Source organism: Lacerta agilis, chromosome 3 (genome assembly GCF_009819535.1).
Source record: "Lacerta agilis isolate rLacAgi1 chromosome 3, rLacAgi1.pri, whole genome shotgun sequence".
In the NCBI taxonomy this organism is placed as follows: domain Eukaryota; kingdom Metazoa; phylum Chordata; class Lepidosauria; order Squamata; family Lacertidae; genus Lacerta; species Lacerta agilis.
The window spans coordinates 64,857,502-64,880,056 of record NC_046314.1 but is presented as its reverse complement, the minus strand read 5'-3'; the positions used below and the strand labels follow the sequence as shown (position 1 = coordinate 64,880,056).

General features: G+C 41.7%; 1 protein-coding gene across 3 annotated transcripts in view; it reads right to left on the bottom strand.

Annotated features, from left to right (window-relative positions):
• Positions 1 to 15,379, bottom strand: part of SCAF8 (SR-related CTD associated factor 8) — a 75,012-nt gene extending 59,633 nt beyond the window's left edge. For 2 of the 3 annotated variants that reach the window (XM_033144044.1, XM_033144043.1), the window contains exons 1-5: positions 15,052 to 15,379; positions 6,652 to 6,735; positions 5,235 to 5,279; positions 2,062 to 2,223; positions 259 to 415 (exon numbers count right to left, since the gene is read on the bottom strand). In XM_033144044.1, coding sequence (XP_032999935.1) covers positions 259 to 415; positions 2,062 to 2,223; positions 5,235 to 5,279; positions 6,652 to 6,735; positions 15,052 to 15,081 — 478 coding nt within the window. In that variant the 5' untranslated portion in view covers positions 15,082 to 15,379. The remainder of the gene's footprint in view (positions 1 to 258; positions 416 to 2,061; positions 2,224 to 5,234; positions 5,280 to 6,651; positions 6,736 to 15,051) is intronic. The other variant, XM_033144047.1, reaches the window with a different exon arrangement.
• Between the last annotated feature and the right edge of the window lie 7,176 nt (positions 15,380 to 22,555).

Genomic DNA, 22,555 nt, shown 5'->3' with positions numbered 1-22,555 from the left:
ATGAGGTCCTTACTAAATAAACTTCTTTTGCTTATCAACTAACTACAATTTATCATGGTAGTACCTGAAAGAACAAGATACTAGGATTAAAATATCGAAAGACTGGACAAAACAATCCCTGTATATGAAGTTCATCATTCCTACAGACATAAAACAGGCAGGTGTCATATATCAGCATTTGCCAAATTAAATCCACGAGGAAGTATTAACGGGGAAACAGATTTTCACAATGGAGAACATTCATAACATTTTTGTTACCTGGTGTATTGTTACTCATAGTAGCAGTTGTCCCAGGCAAGACAGGGGTCACGACTGGAGGAGGAATTCCCGCTGCCATATCCAATAGAGGCTGGATAATTTCACTTTTGAACACATTATTCTTCTGCCACAAATTTAGCACTCTCACAATTTTACTCTAAAGGAAGCAAGGGTAATACAACATTTTATATTGGAATTTACAATACACACCCCCTACTGTTCCAAACTAAGTGCGGAATAGATGGCTGAATTTGGATGATTCTCCAAAATATGGTTTGGAAGAAATGTGTTGAGGGTTTGTTTGCTCCCAGTTTCCCTCTTGAATGTCAATTCCCTCTACCATTTCTAGGTTGCTTTATCGCATGCATGCCAAACCTGCTTCAAATCATGGTGTTATGGTCTACAACTCGCATCATGCCTGTCCATTAGCAATGCTATCTGGAGCTGATGACATCTGCAGACCAACAACATCTGGGTGCACCATCCTGATTACCCTTAGCCTGGAAGTTGCAACTCATCTACTTCACATGTCAAGGCAAATTAGTTACAGTAACCTGGAAATAAATGAAGGAACCAGTATGCAAGAGGAGGAGGAGGCAGAGAAGTCTATGCCATGCTTCTGATCCTCCAAACTGTTTCACAAAATTGTTCAAAAGAAACCCGCTATGTTATCAGATATAAAGGAGGATTTTTTTAAAAAAAAAATCAGTTGTCCTGCAGCTCCCCCCTGCATGTTCCCTCCCATGCTACTCCAAAGAATCTGACCCATTTTGATCCAACCTCAACTGGATCAAAGCGTAAGCAGAGGGACACCATTAGAAACAACCCCTATCATATATGGAAAATGAAACATGAGACTGATGTGCTTCACATTATGCTTGTAGCTAGGCTGATTTGAATGAAATTGGGGGAAATGAAACAAAAAATCCTATATTCTGTCTTTTAATATAAATAGTTGTGCCATTAAGCTGCATGCTAATTTAAAGAGATGAACGCTTTATTCCACTGACATAAGCCTATGCTTGATCAAAGCCCTCTGTCAGTGGAGGGACTCCACTGGATACAACCCTGTATGGATAACTCCATTGGATTCTTTTTCCTAGCTAGTATGTTTAGGGTTGTTGAGAAGATATACTGAGAAGGCTTTTTTTCTGGCAGATGAAGGCAACAGCCATTATGCAGTTATTCCTTAATTAACAGTTTCTCTTTCATAGAATCATAGAATTTTAGAGTTGGAAGGGACCCATGGGTCATCTAGTCCAACCCACTGCAATGCAGGAATCTCAGCTAAAGTATCTATTACAGATGACCAGCCAAACTCTGATTTTAAACTTCCAAGGAAGGACTTATTTGAAAAGTAAGTCATGAGCAACATGCCATTTTATTATTATTATTATTATTATTATTATTATTATCATTATCATTATTATTCTGAGATAATGCAACTGAAGCACTTTGAACAAGCAAAAGCATTATGTAAGAATTAATAATATCCATGATATTATAACAATGTAAGGGTGTAGAGAACAGTGATAATCCTGTAATTAAAATACATAAAAATCACTATACGTCTTTCCCACTTTCCACAAATAGTAGTACAAAATTTCCAGTCACTATTTTAAAAAGCTTATCGATGATTGCTACACCTTTCTCGCAAAATCTTACAGGCAATGTATGCCTATTTTTCCAGATACATTATCAATAAATACATTATCACCCACAGTACTAAAATGAAATTTAGATATGCTGAACTTTAATTAGTGGACTGTCAGGGGGGAGGGAGAATAGAGATGATCATCATACCTTGTCATCCCCAGGGCAACGGTATAAATTCTGGAAAGTGTTAATTATGTTATTGCTAAACCTAGGAGCGAACACATCCTTTTCTTGCCCAAATTGATGTCGAGACTGTCGAACAATAGAGTCAATGACATATAAGCCAGGCACCTTGTATTCTGGTTTACACTATGAAGGAATATAGAAAGAAAACCGTCATTTTATATGTAAATCTGCAAGTAGTAGAAACAATAATAGCAAATTACAACTGACCTAATTGCAATAGAATCATAGAGTTGGAAGAGACCACAAGGGCCATCCAGTCCAACCCCCTGCCAAGCAGGAAACACCATCAAAGTATTCCTGACAGATGGCTGTCAAGCCTCTGCTTAAAGACCTCCAAAGAAGGAGACTCCACCACACTCCTTGGCAGCAAATTCCACTGTCGAACAGCTCTTACTGTCAGGAAGTTCTTCCTAATGTTTAGGTGGAATCTTCTTTCTTGTAGTTTGAATCCATTGCCCCGTGTCCGCTTCTCTGGAGCAGCAGAAAACAACATTTCTCCCTCCTCTATATGACATCCTTTTATATATTTGAACATGGCTATCATATCACCCCTTAACCTTCTCTTCTCCAGGCTAAACATACCCAGCTCCCTAAGCCGTTCCTCATAAGGCATTGTTTCCAGGCCTTTGACCATTTTGGTTGCCCTCCTCTGGACTTGTTCCAGCTTGTCAGTATCCTTCTTGAATTGTGGTGCCCAGAACTGGACACAGTATTCCAGGTGAGGTCTGACCAGAGCGGAATACAGTGGTACTATTACTTCCCTTGATCTAGATGCTATACTCCTATTGATGCAGCCCAGAATTGCATTGGCTTTTTTAGCTGCTGCATCACACTGTTGACTCATGTCAAGTTTATGGTCTACCAAGACTCCTAGATCCTTTTCACATGTACTGCTCTCAAGCCAGGTGTCACCCATCCTGTATTTGTGCCTTTCAATTTTTTTGCCCAAGTGTAGTACTTTACATTTCTCCCTGTTAAAATTCATCTTGTTTGCTTTGGCCCACTTCTCCAATCTGTTAAGGTCATTTTGAAGTGTGATCCTGGCCTCTGGGGTATTAGCCACCCCTCCCAATTTGGTGTCATCTGCAAACTTGATCAGGATGCCCTCAAGCCCATCATCCAAGTCATTGATAAAGATGTTGAATAAGACTGGGTCCAAGACAGAACCCTGTGGCACCCCACTAGTCACTTCTCTCCAGGATGAAGAGGAGCCGTTAATGAGTACCCTTTGGGTTCAGTCCGTCAGCCAGTTACAAATCCACTGAATGGTAGCATTGTGTAGCCTGCATTTTACCAGCTTCTTTACAAGAATATCATGGGGCACCTTGTCAAAGGCCTTGCTGAAATCAAGATAGGCTACATCCACAGCGTTCCCTTCATCTACCAGGCTTGTAATTCTGTCAAAAAATGAGATCAGATTGGTCTGACATGACTTATTTTTCAGAAACCCATGCTGACTTTTAGTGATCACAGTGTTCCTTTCTAGGTGCTCACAGACCGTTCGCTTAATGATCTGCTCTAGAATCTTTCCTGGTATTGATGTCAGGCTGACTGGGCATTAATTGTTTGGGTCTTCTCTTTCCCCCTTTTTGAAAATAGGGCCAACATTTGCCCTCCTCCATTATTTTTGCAGTTATTTGTGTAACTGCAAAAATAATGACAGGCAGGATGTGGTGGGAATTCTTCTTTATCTTTAGCTCTTTTTTTAAAAAAATCTATTCCCATTGGTTTACATAAGAACATAGGAGGCTGCCTTATAATGAGTGAGACTATTGGTTCATCTATTTCAGTATTGTTTACACTCACTGGCAGCAGCTCTTCAAGGTTTCAGGCAGGGTCCTCTCCCAGTCCTACCTGGAGATGCTAGGGATTGAACCTTGCACCTTCTGCATGCAGAACAGATGCTCTACTACTGAGCTCTGGCCCTTCTCCTATGAAGGGTTCAAGCTTTCAAACTATGCGCACAATGAAGGGACTTTGAGTTACCTCATTCATTCAATCATTCATTTCTATACTGCCCTTCATCCGATGATCACAGGGTAGTTTGCAATATAAAACCACAAAAATGCACAACCCAGTAGCAAATTAAACCAATAACTATCCCAACCATTTAAAAGTTCATAGATTGCTTCATTAGCCAAAGGCCTGGAAGAAGAGGAATATTTTTGCCTGGCACCTAAAGATATGTAACGAAGGCATCAAGCCTTCCAGGGGAAAGCATCCCACAAGTGGAGAGCCACGGCAGAAAAGGCCAGTTTTCATGTTGCCACTCTCCAGACCTCTCATGGAGGATGCACTGAAAAAGGGCCGAAGATTATGATTGCAGGGTCCAGGTCAGTTCATATGGGGAGAAGCGGTCTTTGAGGCATTGCAGTCCTAAGCCATTTAAAGCTTTATAGGTCAAAACCAGAACATCTCATTTTGAAATCTACCTCTGGTATAAATACGGTAAGTAGATCTATACCCATGGAGGTTTCTGTGCATGTAACTGTGGCCTCCAGGTCAGACATATACCACCACCACCACCACCACCACCAGCAGCAGCAGCAGCAGCCCGCCAGTAGAAAAGCATCTCTATCCCATCCTAACTCTGCCAAGCCAGGAGACCTGGAAGTCAGAAGGACCTCCTAAATCTTTAAAATTAAAGTAGCTTAAGCTTCAACAACTTATTCTTCCAATAGCAGCCTAAGAATAAAAAGCAGTGGGGTCCTTTTTTATTCCTTACGTGTTCTATAAATAACTATACTTTGGGTGCATGGCACAACATTGCTCACAACACAGAAAACAATGCTTCCATGCAACAGCTTCAGCTACTGAGAACGTTTTACGCTATTTTTCTTTAAAATATGGCTGTTTTACTATCAAAATGATGTGAAATGAACAGTACATATGAAATTCATATTTAGCTCTCAACATTCAACAAACTGCTACCATAACATGAAAAAGGAAAGGAAGCACAAGAGTAGTTATCATGCAAATAAAGATTTTTAGACTGTGTTTTCTATGCACATACTCTGAAGTAATTATTGACATCAGTGCCTCTTATGCATATATGTATTTTTATTTGTCTTTAACAATCTATGAATTGATTTGATAAAATATTACTAAGATGATGATTCTGTTTGGTAACTTACCTTTTGTATGAATTTTTCAACACTTTGTACAACATGCTTGTAGAACTAAAAGAAAAGAAGATATTTTTTCATTGGTTATATATATATATATATATATATTCATTCACTCCCGTTCTTGTTTAGTGATTTCCTTATACATTTTCTGGGTTCAATCTAATCAAGCACACAAACAATGACCACATGTTTTAAGACTCCCACAGGACTCAATACAACCCAATCCTTTCCCCATTGAGAACATGCAAGCAGTTCAAGATGGGTAGGGGCACTGCAGGGAATGTCTCTAATCCTCCATTCAGACCTTTCTACGTGCAACATGCAAATTACTTGTGATCCTATTCCTTGCAATGTCCCCTAAGACTATTTAAATGCACATCCACATACTAATGGGGGGTTACGGTGGAGAACAAGAGTAGGATGAAAATCATGGCTCTAAGGAGGCCTGTGGAGTTCTCCACCTGCTGATATTGCACTTGCACTCATCTGGGTTGAACATCAAGTAGCTACTTGTTTTCCCCATAAATAAAGGATACCTACCAATGCCTTTTACTCAACATTTTAAGCAACCCTGAATAAACTGATTGCTGGTTGCTAGTAAGGCTGTTATATGAGAGCTGGACCATAAAGAAGACTGATCGCCAAAGAATTGATGCTTTTGAATTATGGTGCTGGAGGACTCTTGAGAGTCCCATGGACTGCAAAAAGATCAAACTTCTCCATCCTTAAAGAAATCAGCCCTGAGTGTTCACTGGAAGGACAGATCCTGAAATTGAGGCTCCAGTACTTTGGCCACCTCATGAGAAGAGAAGACTCCCTAGAAAAGACCCTGATGTTGGGAAAGATGGAGGGCACAAGGAGAAGGGGATGACAGAGGATGAGATGGTTGGACAGTGTTCTCGAAGCAACTAGCATGAGTTTGGCCAAACTGCGGGAGGCAGTGAAAGATATGCGTGCTCTGGTCCATGGGGTCACGAAGAGTCGGACACGACTGAACGACAACAGTAAGGCTGCAATACTACTGCTGTTTATCATTTCTGCACTGACTTCTTGATGGGCAAGTGCTGATAAGACTGAGTTTCTGCCCTGGACTAGTTTTGACCCATAAATGTACATAGTGTTTTTTATGTTCCTAAGGTAGGGAAGTGATTTTTGATATGTAAAGAGTACATAAAGAAATAAGTATTGCACCCCACCACTATTTTTCCAAAAATTTCTGTCCCTTCCTCCAAAAACCCCCATTTTCTCCCATGTCTTCAAAATCCCCAGAACTTTTACAGCTCAAGTAATCATAATTTGACACTGATCTTTTTAATTAAATTTATTTTTAAAAAACAACCAGGAAATTATAAACATTGCAGTGCACTAACAAAGACCACTACCAGTTAAGAGACATATGTAAGCAGTAAAACCAGTTTCCTACCTTTATAGCCTTGATTGCTGCCTTAGTAATCTGTGTCATTTTAGCCTTTGAAATAGGAGGTTTGTAGTCATTCAGCGAGTAGAGCTGAAAGAAAGAAAAAAGATTGCTGTAAACAGTGCCTGCAAATAATTTACATGTTAACAGCACAATACTGACAGATGGTTCTCCAAAGGAATCTGGGAAAGGAAGCTAACCTAAAGAGAAATTCAGCATAGGAAAGTAGACAAGTATTGGCTTTGGACATGGGAAACTTAGGTTCAACATCCTGCAAAGTTATGAAGCTTACTGAGAGTTCTACTTTTGCCATAAGGGTGAATAGAATCATTCACTGTAAATAAAAAGGCAGTCAGAAAAAGCATTAGAGGAGAAACTAAACCTGTCTCCTCCTCCAATGACCCTGGTGTCTGCAGAAGGTACAGATCCCAGCCCCCACCAATCAATGCTGCCAAGTGTAGCCTGTCTCCTTTCTTTCATAAATCACTGGAGCTCATCACTTTTGTAGAAGAACATTAAGCAGACACAACTGAGAATTCCACAATTTGCCCACCTTTATGTGTCTGAGACTGCATTCCATTTAAGTGCCCCATAGAATTGTATGGGAGCCACTGACAACTAAGAATGCCCCTAGATAAATAAATCATAAATCTCTCTTTCTAGATTATGGAGAAACCCCGAATTAACTTTTAATGTCATATATATATATATAGAGAGAGAGAGAGAGAGAGAGAGAGAGAATATTTGGGCCAATATGCAAAAAGCTGTTCCATTTAATAATATTGATAAAATTTATATCCCATCCTTCATCAACAAATTATTTCAGTGTGGATCACAACAATAGCAATACATTATTTCATAACTTTTGCTGATCCAATGACCGATTTAAGGTGTTTAAAAAAGCAAAATGGACAATAACATATTACATTAAACATTGATGACCAGACATCCACTCACACAATAAGACTTCTACTTCCTCTCCTTCCACCTGCACCCCTCTGGATGTGCTCTGGAGGGTCCCCCAACCCTCTGCAGATTTGGGGGGGGCACAGAGTGGAGTGGAAGGGGGAGTCCCATTGCGCAAGTGGAAGCACATTCTGCAGGCACCTTTGAATGCAATATTCCTAAATCTCATGGAAGCACTAAGATTCCCAGATAGAACAGATTTTCCTGGGCCAGGAGACTTTTAAAACTATTCTTAAAAGTTACAAAAACAAAGCAGCACAGGACTGAGTGAGGGAGAAACTTTCGGAATAACATCGGGACATCAGCTCCACACAAGGCATGACAGATAGCAGCAACAGCCAGTAAAGATATGCATAATATTTTACAAGGACAGGAAGAAACAACATGGGCAGAATAAATGTTACACACAGGAGGAACAAGGATCCAGTATGAGATCTTCACTTGTAGACTTATAAATCATTAAATGTGTCAATACGAATAGAAGTTATAAATATTGTAGCTGTTGCATAAGGGATAACTATTATGACTGGAATATAATTGAAAGCAATAAGATTTTGGAATGCAGAAATAAAGTAAATAATCAAACTATCATTTCTATAACGCGGGGAGCCACCTAAATTATGTAATTTGGCATTTGAATGATGGATATTGGGAACTGTATTTTACTTTGGCATTGATATAATGAGGCTATTATTGAATTATTGCAATTTAAAACTAATAAAAATAGTTTTAAAAAAGAACAGATTTGTGAGAAATCTGGAAACACTTTATTTATATATTTGTTTGTTTCATACACAAACAGTAATTGTTCCCAACGAAAATACATGTAATATCCCCGAAATAAAAAACAGAGAAGAGAAAGAAAGAAAATAATAATAATATTAATACCTCGTGTGAGTTCCCTCCTCCAATACGCATCATCCCTTAAACTTTAAATTCTTATTTACATTGCATCTTATACATCTCATCTTTAATGTTCTGAATATATTAGTTTTTCCTAGGTCTACTTTACAAACTTAGTCTAAACATACCAACATGTTTTCCTTAGAACAGCGTTTACTCAGATACTTTTCAAAACATTGCCATTCTAGTCTTAGTTTCTGGTTTGTCTGGTATCTTATGGCTGCTGTTAATTTCGCCATTTCTATAAATTCAGATAATTTAAAAATCCAGTCTTCCTTTGTGGGAATAGAATTTCCTTTTCAATTCTTTGCAAGTAAGAGCCTGGCAGCTGCTGTTGCATATAAAAATATTCGTTTCTTATTTGTGGGATGTCCCTTCCAATTAGACCTAATAGATATGCCTCTGGCTTTTTAACTACAGTATAGAAATTTTGAGCATCTTTTTTAATTCCTCATGGATACATCCCCAATATTTTTTAACTTTTCGCAGCCCCACCAAACATGCATCTGGAAACACTTTTATTAGTAGTAGTAGCAGCAGCAGTAGTAGTAGTAGTTAGTTGTTTGTTATGAAAAAAATGGTTGTTCTCCCACCTATCTATAGAGCAATTATCATGCTACTTCACAACTATAGGTTTAGTCCTAGAGTTCCAGGTAGCTATTGTGTGTGATACCTTCAATTTTAAAACTCCACTACAGGCAACTCCCCATTTGCGTGCATTCAAGTCGTGTGATCACTGACAAACACAGTTTTCTGTGCCAAAAGAGGGCGGGACAGAACAGAAGGGACCTGGCACACAGCAGCCAGGAATGGACCTACTGCGTAAGTGGGCTTTCCCCTGTCTAAAAATAACCATAGTGTTCTGAGTTATACAGCATTTGTCTCAAGTTATAAATCTACTGTTATAACAATATTTTTATGGAAGTTTTTTGTAATTATTATTATTGCTATCTTTCCAAAACGGAGCTGCAAAACTGGAAAGTCATTTCCCTACTAGCCAGATACTATCAACTGTATTTGTAGCTAAAAATATAGAAGGATAATTGATACAGAACTGGATAAGTGGAATGCTTGAGGGAAAAACATTCTTATCCTTGAATATCCTAGAAGCCTATAACTGCAACTTCTGGAAAATCTGTGTCTATAGGTACTTTTGTACTAAACTTTTTATCTGATATTGACATGACCCACTCACGGCATTACTGCATTTATTACCAGGTGTCACACTAAGTTTTGAAAGTGCTATAAGAATTTTTTGGAGCTCTTGTCCTAATTCAAATCACAACTTGTCACAATTGTACAACACCCTTTTCACAGCATTTCTAAGCACATAGCTTAGAATTGTGCTTTGTGACATGTATCATAATATGCAGTATTATGAGCTTCTGAGAGAAGAGGAAAATTGAGAAGGATTTCCTCTCTTAAATTCTGCACCTAATCTATCTAAGATTTCAAGGAAAAAGGCAAAAACAAGAAATGAAGCAACGTTGACAAATCATTTGTAAATTTGCCTTCCCTCCACATGGGACAGCAGCTACAATAGTGTTATAGGAGAAAGGGATGTGCAGCCATACCAATAGTGGCTAGTGGGAATACCTGTATATTTTTTACCTCCTGGAACAGAAGCAGCAATTGCAACAAACTTATTTGTTTACACCTTGAAGCATCCTAAACTTATAATTATCTAGAGAGTAATTCATCTTATTGATTTATTAAATTTATATCCCATCCTTCTTCCCAAAGGAACCTAGGGTGGTAAACACAGCAAGACGGGCGGGGGTATAAATATTATTATTATTATCATCATCATCATCATCATCATCATCATCATCAAATCAATTCCAATAAAGATGCAAGCTGCGAAAAGCTCGCAACATAAAAGGCCGGTTGAAAGAGGAAGGTCATCAGTAGGAACCAAAAAAGACAACAGAGACTGTGCCTGTCCAAGTCATCATTTTTTTAAAAATCAATTATCACTGGAAGACAAGAAGCTTCCAAGGTAACTACATCCCTACTGACTTCCAACTCCCATTCAGCATGAATAGGGCTCACTGGCAGAAGGTGACATTAACTATGCACTGTTCTGCTAACTTTTAGTACCAAATGAATTACTGTGGTATCACACAGCAGAATGGGAGAAAGCTCCAAGCCAGCAATCAAACTGTAGGGGTGTCTGTGTGTGTGTGTGTAACCTGTCTGTCTGTCCTGAAGAACAAAAAGGAGCAAAATATTCTGAGACTACTATGTGTGATAGTTTGACTTCAACTTGTTAACATTCTGATTTGCTACATGTTGTAGATCAGCCTCAGGTGGTCCAAGCATCTGTACGTTAGCCCACTACTGCCTTTTAATTATTCCATTCTGCATAAAGACCTGTGTAACGGTCAAAAATCTAATCATACTTGACCAACTCATACTTGGCATAATTAGACAGGTCTTATAATAAATAGCTTATTCCCACCTAATTCTGCCACAAATGTCTCAGACATAGTAACAAAATTCCACACAAGAAATAGCAAAGAATGAATAACCAGTTGCTAAAAAGAACACTTATAGTTATAGTTGTTTCTTGTAACTGACAAAAAAATGAAGGTCACTTATCTTACACCTGTTTTATTGACCATTAATGGCTCAAAAGTATCTGGACTGCCCAAAGGTGAGAGCACCATTGCCAATAGTCAGAATATGCAGAATCCTAGGCTGCAATAGAATTCAATGAATTCAGTATGACTTACTTATGGGTAGGTATGTATTGGATCACACTGTTAAATATTACCAATGGAATACTGAGGAAACAAGTTGTGAAAAGGCATGCTTACTGGAAGACTAAGCAGCATAGCTGCTTATTGCTGCTCCCGTTCCCCTGAAGGTCACAACCTCATCTCCAAACCCTTAAGTATGATAGTGCTTTCTCAGGTGTGCATATATCCAACTGAGTTCTGCCTTGCTTTTTCCAATTCACTGTTCAAATTAAGCAGACAAAGCAGAGTCCACACATAATAACCTGCAATGGCATTGAAATTAAGTGAACAGAAAAGAAATTGGGGTCATAGCTGTCAAGTTTTACCTTTTCTCACGAGGAAGCCTATTTGGCATAATGGAATTTCCCTTAAAATATGGGAGAACTTGACAGCTATGTTTGGGGTACATATGAACTGACTAAGAGTCATGCAATGAGTGTGATAGAAAAATTGTCCCCAAATCTCCTTACAAATCTTTTAAGGCTGACAGTTGCATGTATTTGCTGACAAATGCCAAACTTATACACATGTGCCACACATACATTTGTTAAATGATGTTGTTTGTATGTGACAGTTTCACAATGTGATACATGAAGTTTTCCACTGGACTTCATCAACCATTTGAAATTACATACTATATATGTAGCACAAAGTTACACAAGCAACATGCTACATACAAATTGAAATGCCCTCAAGCTGTTGTGATAATGGAATAAAAATCCAACAGTTTATCTAAATACACAAATGACAGATCGTTGATGTCCAGACAGTTTCCTAGAATGTTGAAAGGTACTGTTCCTCTGCTAAAGTTCAATAAGAAATTACTATCAGATTATAATATCAGATAAAATGCTGGAGAATCTACATCAATGAAAAGGTTTTCCAGCTTCTATAAATGTACAATTTAAAATGATGTTTATAGTATTTGCTTCCAAATAATGTTGTTTCCAAATCACTGTGAAATTTCTGGAACTCTTAAGGCCTATCTCAAATATTCTTTTCAAATATTCTTAAGAGAACCTGGGACATCAGAAACACAGGGTATGTAACAATTTATCCACAAAATAAAAGGGAATGCAATATTAAACTAAGGGTGGTTGCTCCAGTGTCTTTCATTTTCCATTTTACTTTTCTGTCTTCTTGAGAGGTGGAAGGTATTTTGTGTTATTTTAACAATAATTCCAAGAACTGGAATTCCAGAGGCTCCAAAAACAACTTACGGTAAGTCATTTGTCTGTCAGGTGCCTTTAAAATGAGAGTCACCTCAGAGGCCTCTGCACAGGTTTCCAGACTGATCCCTCACTTCCTGATGCCAGTGTCACTGTCAGATTGTGAGCAGTATGCAAGAAAACTCACACTGCCTTCCTGAATTTATGAATGCTCTTTAAAATACCACTACTGTAGCAAAAGTACACTCTATGCTTTCCCTGCTGGTCACTGAAATAACATTTCTGGCAATCATATTTGAGGACTCCTGAGCTAAAACTACCAGGTACCTATCATGAAGTAAAGTTTAAATGATATGGTTGGTTTTCAAACTATTTTTGAACAGGTTTACCTATCCTACCCACACACGAGATTTATTGTGTTAATTTAAAAGAACCGTGGATGTTTATTGTATTATACCATACAAGCCTCTATGCATGCCTGCTCAGAAGTAAAGTCCACTAAATGCAATAGTTCCAAGAAAAAGTGAATAAAAGTACAAACATAGACTGCAATCCTATACAGTTACTTGGGAGTAAATCTCATTGAACTCATTGGTGCTTGCTTCTGAGAAGATATGTACAGTATAGGATTGTATTGATAGCCATTAATACTACATGTGAAGAAATATGAACACTTGAAATCACTATAAATATATTTTAACTATTATTAACATTATAAACACCAGAACATATAAAATGTTTTACACTGATGTCTTCAAAGGATATTTATTTCTACGGTATTTAATTTCTGTCCTATGTAAATTTTTATTTAGTCCAATTCAAATCATATTTTTCTGTGAAGTCCCACTGTTTTCAATGCAAAAAACTATACTGCAACTGTAGCTTTTTAGCTCATTCCTATGCTTGTTACTCAGATATAAATTCCACTGGGTTCCATAGGGTTTACTCCCAAATTATGGTGCACAGGATTGCAGCCTTGCCATATAAGGTACTATGAATGCACTCTTTCAATATATTGTATCATGCAATACTATCATATTAATAGGTGTAGGTTTGTTTTGAAAACTAAATGCACATACTGGTTTTAAAAGCTGGAGTTCTGCTGAAAAAAGTACACCTTGCAGTATCATGCAGTACTGTCATATTAAAAGATGTAGGTTTGTTTTGGAAACTGAATACTGTACACATACTGGTTTTAAAAGCTGTAGCTCTGCTGAAAAAAGTACATCCTCACACCGTGCAGTTAAAACTACAGAATTCATTCCCACAGGAGACAGTGATAGCTACCAACTTGGATGGCTTTAAGAGAGGATTAGACAAATTAATGAAGATAGGACTACCAACAGCTACTAGCCACAATGGCCATGTTCCACGTCCACTTTCGGAGGCAGTATGCCTCTGAATACCAGTGGGTCAGAGTGCTCCTGTGCTCAGCTCCTGATTGTGTGCTTCCCACAGGCATCTGGTTGGCCACTGTGAGAACAAGATGTTGAACTAGATGGGCCATTGGCCTGATCCAGCAGCTCTTCTTATCCCAGTATAGCAGTTCTGAACTTTAGCCCCTAGTTGGTAAGCAACAGTGTGTTTGGTTTCGTCTTTCTACTTATTTCCCCTGAAAAGTGTGTACTTTTTAACAGTATTAAATCACTTTTCTAAATAAAGCTGCATGCTGTTTGTACAACTGGAGAGTTTTAAGATAATACAGCTTTATTGTGAAAAACTGATTTTATTTCCAGACCAAATATTTTTTAAAATTAAGCAACATAAAACTCCAACGTGCATACAAAAAAGACCTTCATTTTCATTAGAAGGTGGCTTTTTTTTTTTTGGACAGGCCAACGACTTCTACTGTAACCATCTGACCCCCTGCCCCTTCTATTTGGCATAACAGTATCCTGCATGCGGAGCAGCAAACCCATTCGGTATCCCCCTGAGCAGAGGGGGGGGGGGATGTTGTGCATGTGATGCTTGTTGCTTTAACAGGCTAACGGAGACGCAGACTTTTATCAGGCCTCTTCCACCATCTGCAGTGTTGCTGTCTCGATATCCCAAAACATAACCTACAAAAGCAAAGGCTGGTACAGCGGGTTTTAGTTTTGACTGCAGCAGAGATAGACGAGCATCATGGAGGGAAGAGGGAGGGCGGCGGCGGCGGCGGCTTGTTGACCTCCCCCCTCCCCGCCATAATTTAGGCAGTCACGACGGAGGGGGCGGCGACACACGGAAGGTGCTCGGGCAGTATTTAAACAAGGACGGGCAGGCAGCATTTCAACGGGGCAGAGAGAAAGAGAAGGTGGAAGTGGGGGAAAGGGGGCAGGGAGGGCAGGAGAACACGGGCCAGAAAGGGAAAGCACCCGGTTTCTTATTTTCACCTCTCCCCAATTCCCTCCCTCCTCTCGCCGGTATTTCATCGTTTATAGGAACCAGGCCTCCCAGACTAAGGAAGAGAGCGCCCCCCCCACCGCCCTCTCCCTCCTCCTCCCTCCATCGCACTGAGGGCCTCTCCTTTCCTCGTATCTCTCGGCAGGGGAGAGGCCACACGGCGCCTCCCCGCCCAGCCCCTGGGCCTGCCCCCGGCGACCAGAAGCGGGGCCCCTGCCGCCCTCCGCCCGCCCCTGGGCACAGACCTCGCTGTTGAAGGCTTTCACGGCCTCCATGTTGTGGCGGAGGAAAGAGGCTGGCGACGAGCTGAGCGGGAGGGGGGACGGCTCTGCTCCCTGCTGTGGCGGCGGCCGGTTTCCTTCAGAGGCCTTCAGGCCTTGTCGCCATGGCGGCGGCGGCGGGCGGGCGGGCGGGCAGTCGGGTAAGGGAAGGGGACACCTCCCTTGCTCCGCTGGGCCGCCCCAGGGCAGGCTCCGCTGGCGCTGCAGGGACAAACACGCAATAGCTGCGGCGCGGGCACCAATATGGCGGCCGGGAGGGCTCTTCGCTCGCTTGCAGCAGCAGCAGCAGCAGCGCAGTTCTCTCTCCCAGAGCAGCCGAGGTGCCGGCCAGAGCGGCCCCTAGCGGGCGACCGAAACGCCGGGCAGACAGCCGAGAGGAACGGCGGGACACCACAGAAAGCGAGAGACGCAGAGCGGCGTTCCGAGTTCCGCCACCTCCCCCTCCCCCCTTGGCGGACTACAGACAGCCAGTGTTGAGGACGAGCTCCCCTCGCAGGGAAGTAGGAGGTAGTGCAGCTTGGTGGGCGGCGGCAGAAGGAACGCAGCTTTCGGTCAGCTCCGGGCGAAGAGGCGCGCGCAGAATGTCCCTGTGTTGGTAGCAAGGGATGCATGCGAGGGGACAAGAGAGCTGTCACCGCCAGCCTCGTTACTGGATCCTTCCTGCGCCGTTTTGCTCTCCCTCCCACCCTCCTCTCAGAAGCCCCATCGAGCTGAATTCAAGATGGATTCCGCACCCAAGGGGGAGGGGAGGAGAGCGTTGCAGACTGAGGCTGCAATCCTGAATGCGCTTACTCGGGAGTAAGGGTCGCTGGGGGCAGTGGTATTCACTTCTGCATAAACACACATGGGATTGCTCTTTCAGCAGTATCCCTACCGGATATACCGTTACAATGTAGCTGTTCTAAATCTGCTCTTAACAATGTATATGAATTGACCGTGTTTGCAGTGCCACACATGTATTCTCAAGAATTAAGTCCTACTGCGTTTAACGAGACTTGCTCCTGGGTAACTGGCACCGTAAATTGGATTTGCAGTTATAGTTAAATTTGTAGGTTTGTCTGAATTTTCCAATCTTGAATAGTTACAACAGACACTCTTCTACACCAGTGTTTTTCAACCTTTTTTGGGCAAAGGCACACTTGTTTCATGAAAAAAATCACGAGGCACACCACCATTAGAAAATGTTAAAAAATTTAACTCTGTGCCTAGATTGACTATATAAAAAGTAATTCTCTTGAATAGGAATCAAATAAACACAAAGAAAGTATTTTATAATTACTTTTCAATTTTTCCCACCCCACATCTCGCGGCACACACTGTTCTACACAGAGTATTCAGTAAGAACAAAAACACAGGAAGCAACAAAAATGCATTTTTAACACGACCAAAAGGCAGCCATCCTTTTTGTCAAGCTCATTTGACAAATGATTGGTTGATGTTTTCTCTGAATGAGTCAGTGATTGTGTTATAGCTGGAGGTCTTCCTTGGGTGTTTTGAATGGAAAAAGCCACCAGAACTGGGAGGGAGACCACCACCCTACTCCCCCCAAGCTACATGTGTTCAAAGGAGACAGAGTTGGACAGAACTGAACTGCTGCTGGACTCCTAAGGGCACCAAGTACCAAGTGTCTGATGTTGGGCTTGTCAAGGGTGTGTATGCTGCTTGCCTTCAACCTGCTGTGAGCTTACACTGTTAGCTAACACTGTTAACTCAGACCAATGGCCAGCACTGGTGGCTAACATGGGAAACCCACAAGCACGACCTGAGTGCCACAATGGTCTCCCCACATATAATTCCCAGCCACTGGTATTCAGAGTCATACTGCCTCTGACAGTGGAGGGTACAGTCAAACCCATCATGGCTTGTAGCCACTGATAGCCTTATCCTCCATGAATTTGTCTAAGCCAGGGGTCAGCAACCTTTTTCAGCCGTGGGCTGGTCCACCGTTCCTCAGACCATGTGGTGGGCCGGACTATATTTTATGGGGGGAAATGAACAAATTCCTATGCCCCACAAAAAACCCAGAGATGCATTTTAAATAAAAGCGCACATTCTACTCATGTAAAAACATGCTGATTCCTGGACCGTCTGCGGGCCAGATTTAGAAGGCGATTGGGCCGCATCCGGCACCCGGGCCTTAGGTTGCTTGCCCCTGGTCTAAGCCCCTTTTAAAACCTATCCAAGTTGGTGGTTATCAATGCTTCTTGTTAGAGTGAAATTTGTGAAGGAATAGTTTCCTTTTCGTCTGTCCTGAATCGCTTCCAACATTCAGCTTCCTTGGATGTCCATGAGTTTTAGTATTACGAGAAAGGGACAATGCAGGCAACTTCTCCCAATCCACATTCTACACACCAGGCACAATTTTATGCAAATCTGTTTGTGCTATGTGTGTACAGATTAAATGATAAAGAGGATAGCAACTTTCAAGTGCAACTGGGAAAATATGCTGGATATCCAATTTCTAATATTAATGAGCAATCCATATATACAAAAGTCTGTTCATATAAAAGAATCACTAGACGATACAGTACCCCTGGTACTTAATAGGTAAAGGGACCACTGACCATTAGGTCCAGTCGCAGACAACTCTGGGGTTGCAGCGCTCATCACGCTTTACTGGCCGAGGAAGCCGGCGTACAGCTTCCGGGTCATGTGGCCAGCATGACTAAGCCACTTCTGGCGAACCAGAGCAGTGCATGGAAATGTCGTTTACCTTCCCACCGGAGCAGTATCTATTTATCTACTTGCACTTCATGCTTTTGAACTGCTAGGTTGGCAGGAGCAGGGACCAAGCAACGGGAGCTGACCCTGTCGCGGGGATTCAAACCGCCGGCCTTCTGATCGGCAAGCCCTAGGCTCAGTGGTTTAACCCACAGCGCCACCCATGTCCCTTCTGGTACTTAATACCTTATTGATTAATGCTTTTAATAATGACGTCAGAATAACAAAAGCTACTACATTTTTAATAGCTTAGCCAAGTCATGAATAAAATGTAATAGATCGCATTACAGAAGTTGAAGTGTTTTTTTGTTTGTTTGTTTGTTTTTAGTCCTCAGTGTTACTTTATTAACTGATTTTAGATTTCTGGACTGTAATTATTTTTCTTTGAGTTTTGTAATGGCCAACGCAGCTAAATACGTAACACAAACTGAGAAGTTTACATGATTTTTGGCACATTTGGTGGAATTGCAATTAAAACATTCTGGTGAAAGATGCTTTTTGCATAGTTTCAGTTACAATTCATACTCAGAATAGGCCCACTGAAACCAACAGACATGACTAATGTATGTCCATTAAATTCAATGGGTCTGCTCTGAGTTGAACTTAGTTGAATACAACCTCTAATCTTTTGGAACTGTTAGTGATACTGCCTGGGCATTTTGAATACAAAGAAATGATGTGAACCAACATTAAAAGAATAGCAAGCAAAGATGTGGAAAATAACTGAAATGTGTGCTGTTTGCCATCTAAGAAGTGGTAAATGGCAAACAGAACTTTAAAACATTTGGGTTGTATTGAATTCATGATTACATATACTTTAGATTGGATAGAGTTTAAATATCAACAGAGTCTATGTTTGATATGACCAGGGGCGTCACTAGGGGGGGCAGTAGGGGCGGTACGCCCCGGGTGACAGGGGAGGGGGGTGACAAGAGGCGGTCCCTCCCGCCGCTCCCTCCGTCACCCCGGGAGCAGCAGCGCACGGCCGAGCGAGCACCCCATCCGTGCAGGTGTGTGCGGTGCAGCTGCTCCCAGGGCAACAAAGCGGACGGCGGTGCGTGGGGGTGACAAGCGGCGGCCCCTCCTGCCACTCCCACGCGCCGCTGCTCCGTCCATCACCCCGGAAGCAGCAGTGCACGGCCCGACGACGGAGTGCGCCTGCACAATATTTTGCGCAGGTGCACTCCGTCATTGGACCACCGCTTCTGCGGCCCCCTTTTGAGCCGCAGGGTGAAAAGGCGGCTCGTGGGGCTGCCATGCGCAATCTGCGGGGAGTTGTCGATAGCGCTCGGCAGGCCCCACGAGCTGCCTTTTCGCTCTGCGGCTTAAAAGGGGGTTGCGGAAGTGGCGGTCCTGTGTGTGAGGGGAGTCACGCTGTTGCAACAGCTATAATAAAGACTTTGCTTCTCAATCTTCTCTGGTTGGCCTCTGTTATATTCTCCTACCGATGGAGAACCTACAAAGGGCTCTTGTGTACCCCATAAGGGAATAAGGGCTAATTTTGTTTATTACACCATAGCAATACTTTTGGCTTAGGAGTGACTGAGTGCTGCAGAATGTTGATTGGCCAGAGAGCAGGAGATTGACAGAAATGTCTCCAGAGCTTCTTTGAGTTCAAAGGGAAGAATGACATTGTATGTGGGACAGGAAAGAGTGTAAACAAAATAAAAAATAAAAAAATTCCTTCCAGTAGCACCTTAGAGACCAACTACCTACCTACCTGTAACAGGAAAGAGTGTGTTGCTTTGAAATTTGGGAAGTGAAGGGCCTAGGGCAATAGCCCTAGTGCAAGAGCTTTCACTGCCAGCTATAGTGGTCTAGTTATGTAGAAATTCCATTGAGATATATTTTTTTGAAGTTGGAAAACATTTTCTTATTTACAAATTCTGTTTCTATGAAGATTGACTGTAAAGATGATGTCAGTCTGGTACACATTTACAGTGTATCTCAAATTAGCAAGGATCTAAGCAAACATGGATGTTTGCCGCAAAGTGTTAGGAAGTATCACAGAATCAGGGCTCACTGTAGCAGTGAAACAACTGGTGTAGAGGCATCCTGCTGGCTCTGTGAGCTGCAAGTAAGAAAGTAGTGCCCGTGTGATAGGAACATTAGAATTCTCAGCTGTTCTTTCATCTGTGTACATGCTTTTAGACCACTAAATACTATGACTTTTAACTGGTCAGGTGAGTTGTGGGTACACTACCAGATGCAACACAGTACAAATGATGGTGTTGACCTGATGAGCTGCTTCCTCAGCTCCACAGCACATAGAATCAGATGTGTACGGTTTTCCATAAGGAAGGAGTTTATATTACCGCCAGCTCAAGACTGGCATAAAATCACCACTCGTGTCCTGGTCCACCAGCTGCCACCACAACTGCATCATTGGGTCTTTCCCCATACATAGCACAGTAGCACAGCTTGTACTGCTGCCTTTTAATAGGAAAAGGGTAGTGGAATAAGCCAAGTATTGGGTGCTTGTATTGCAAATTGTTTGTTTTAGTAGCTAAAAATAATTCATAGGGTTTTGCTTGCTCCAATAATTGTGGGCCAGAACTGAGAGTGATTCCAACTAATCAGAATGTTTCCATTGTGTTGCCCATTTAATAAGTGGTTTTAGAGCTGTCGTGGTATCAGTGGTACGGGGGCTTTCCAGTTCAAATACTGAGCTCAGCAAAGAGCTCACTAAAGCTGCAATTTTGAGCATACTAGGGAGAAAGCCCTATTGGACACAGTGGAATTTACTTCTGAGCAAGCACAAATAGGATTCCATTGTATATGCAGCAGGCAAGCTGCTCGCAGCTCTTTCTCCATGTGTGTTAGGGGAAGAAGCCTTAAAATGGGTTGCCGAAAGGGTTACTGACAAGATATGCAAAACACTTCGAAGGTGCTTGCAGCAATACAGGAATGTTAAGTGGTTAATTTTAGAATCCTTGCCAGACACCACTGCAAGAGGTACTGATGAAGACAATGCAGAAAACAGTCCTAAATGGTTCGTTGTGAGGACAACAGCACCATCTAGTGAGCAATCCTTTGGGTAACAAGAAGAAAACCTGTACCTGTTTTTAAATCCTTCTCAAGGTTAATGGAAGGGCTGCATCCAGTGGAATAAGAGGCACTCACTAACAACCAAATTCAGAGCCTGACTTTTATAAATTTGTTTATTACATTTCTCTCCTGTCTTTCTTCCCAAAGGACCCCATGTCAGCAAAAATATCAGCCTTAAAAGAATACGGGGGTGTGGAACATATGTAAAAACAATCATATAACAGACAGGTTTGCAGAATAGAGAACCCGTGCCCATTTAGATGCTACTTAACTGTCAAATTCCATCATCTGGCCATCCTGCATAACTACTGGTCAGAAATGATGGGAGACAGCAGCTTCTGGGGAACCATCCCTCCCCATCTCTGCAATATTTTTTTTAACCTGCATGCATTTCTCAGGAGGGATAACCATCAATGTCAGCTTTTAAAGATGGAAATGGTCTCCTGTTCATTTTACGAGTCACGATTAAGAGCTGCTCACATATCAGTACTGGTAACAGCACTGCAAAACGTTGTATAGAACCAATTATCACTGGTTCGAAATTTTGAGAGAAGACCACATCTGTCACCAGTGGCTCTGGTACTTTTGTTCTACAGTGGTACCTCTGGTTACGAACGCTTATGGTTACAAACGCTTCAGGTTACGAGCTCCGCTAACCCGGAAGTAGCTGCTCCTGGGAGCAGGAGGCCCCATTAGCGAAAGTGCGCCTCAGGATAAGAACGGTTTCAGCTTCAGAATGGACCTCCGGAACGAATTAAGTTCGTAACCAGAGGTACCACTGTATTTATCACCATCATGGTGTTCCAAGTTCTGCTTTTGGCATTTTAAAGTCCTAAATAACTTGGGACAGTGTTACCTTAGGGACAATCTCATCCCATATGTCGCTGCCCGGAAACTGCACTCCTCAGATGGGGACACTGTTAAGGGTATGGAATGCTCCAGGTACGCTTAGAATGTACTAGAAACAGTTTTTAGCATTGCAGCTGCAGGCTTATGGAATCAATTACCAAGTGAAATAATACAAGCATGTAGCTTTTCTTGAAATCTGACTTGGTCATTTTATGAAACAGTAACTGTGCGCCTCAGCCTCGTAGCTGGTCCCTCCCCACTCAGTCCCCTGTCTCACTGCTTCTGAGTTATGAGTTTAATTCTCATCTTTTGTTTTAGTTGCTGCACTTATTGATGGAATTTGTGTGATGTTATGTTGTTGGAAAGGTTTTATTTCCATAAAATGGATGAAAAGCAATTTATTGGCCCAATAAAATAATAATAATAATAATAATAATAATAATAATAATAATAATAATAATATACCCTGCCTATCCAGCTGTGTTTCCCCAGCCCCTCTGGGCGGCTCCCAACAGAATATTAAAACCATGATAAAACATCAAACATTAAAAACTTCCCTAAACAGGGTTGCCTTCAGATGTCTTCTAAAAGTCAGATAGTTGTTTTATTTCCTTGACGTCTGTTGGGAGGGCGTTCCACATAGTGGGCGCCACTACCAAGAAGGCCCTCTGTCTGGTTCCCTGTAACCTCACTTCTCACAGTGAGCGAACCACCAGAAAGCCCTCAGAGCTGGACCTCAGTATCCGGGCTGAACGATGGGGGTGGAGATGCTCCTTCAGATATATTGGGCCGAGGCCATTTAGGGCTTTAAAGGTCAGCACCAACAATTTGAGGGGGGAGGGGAGGCTCC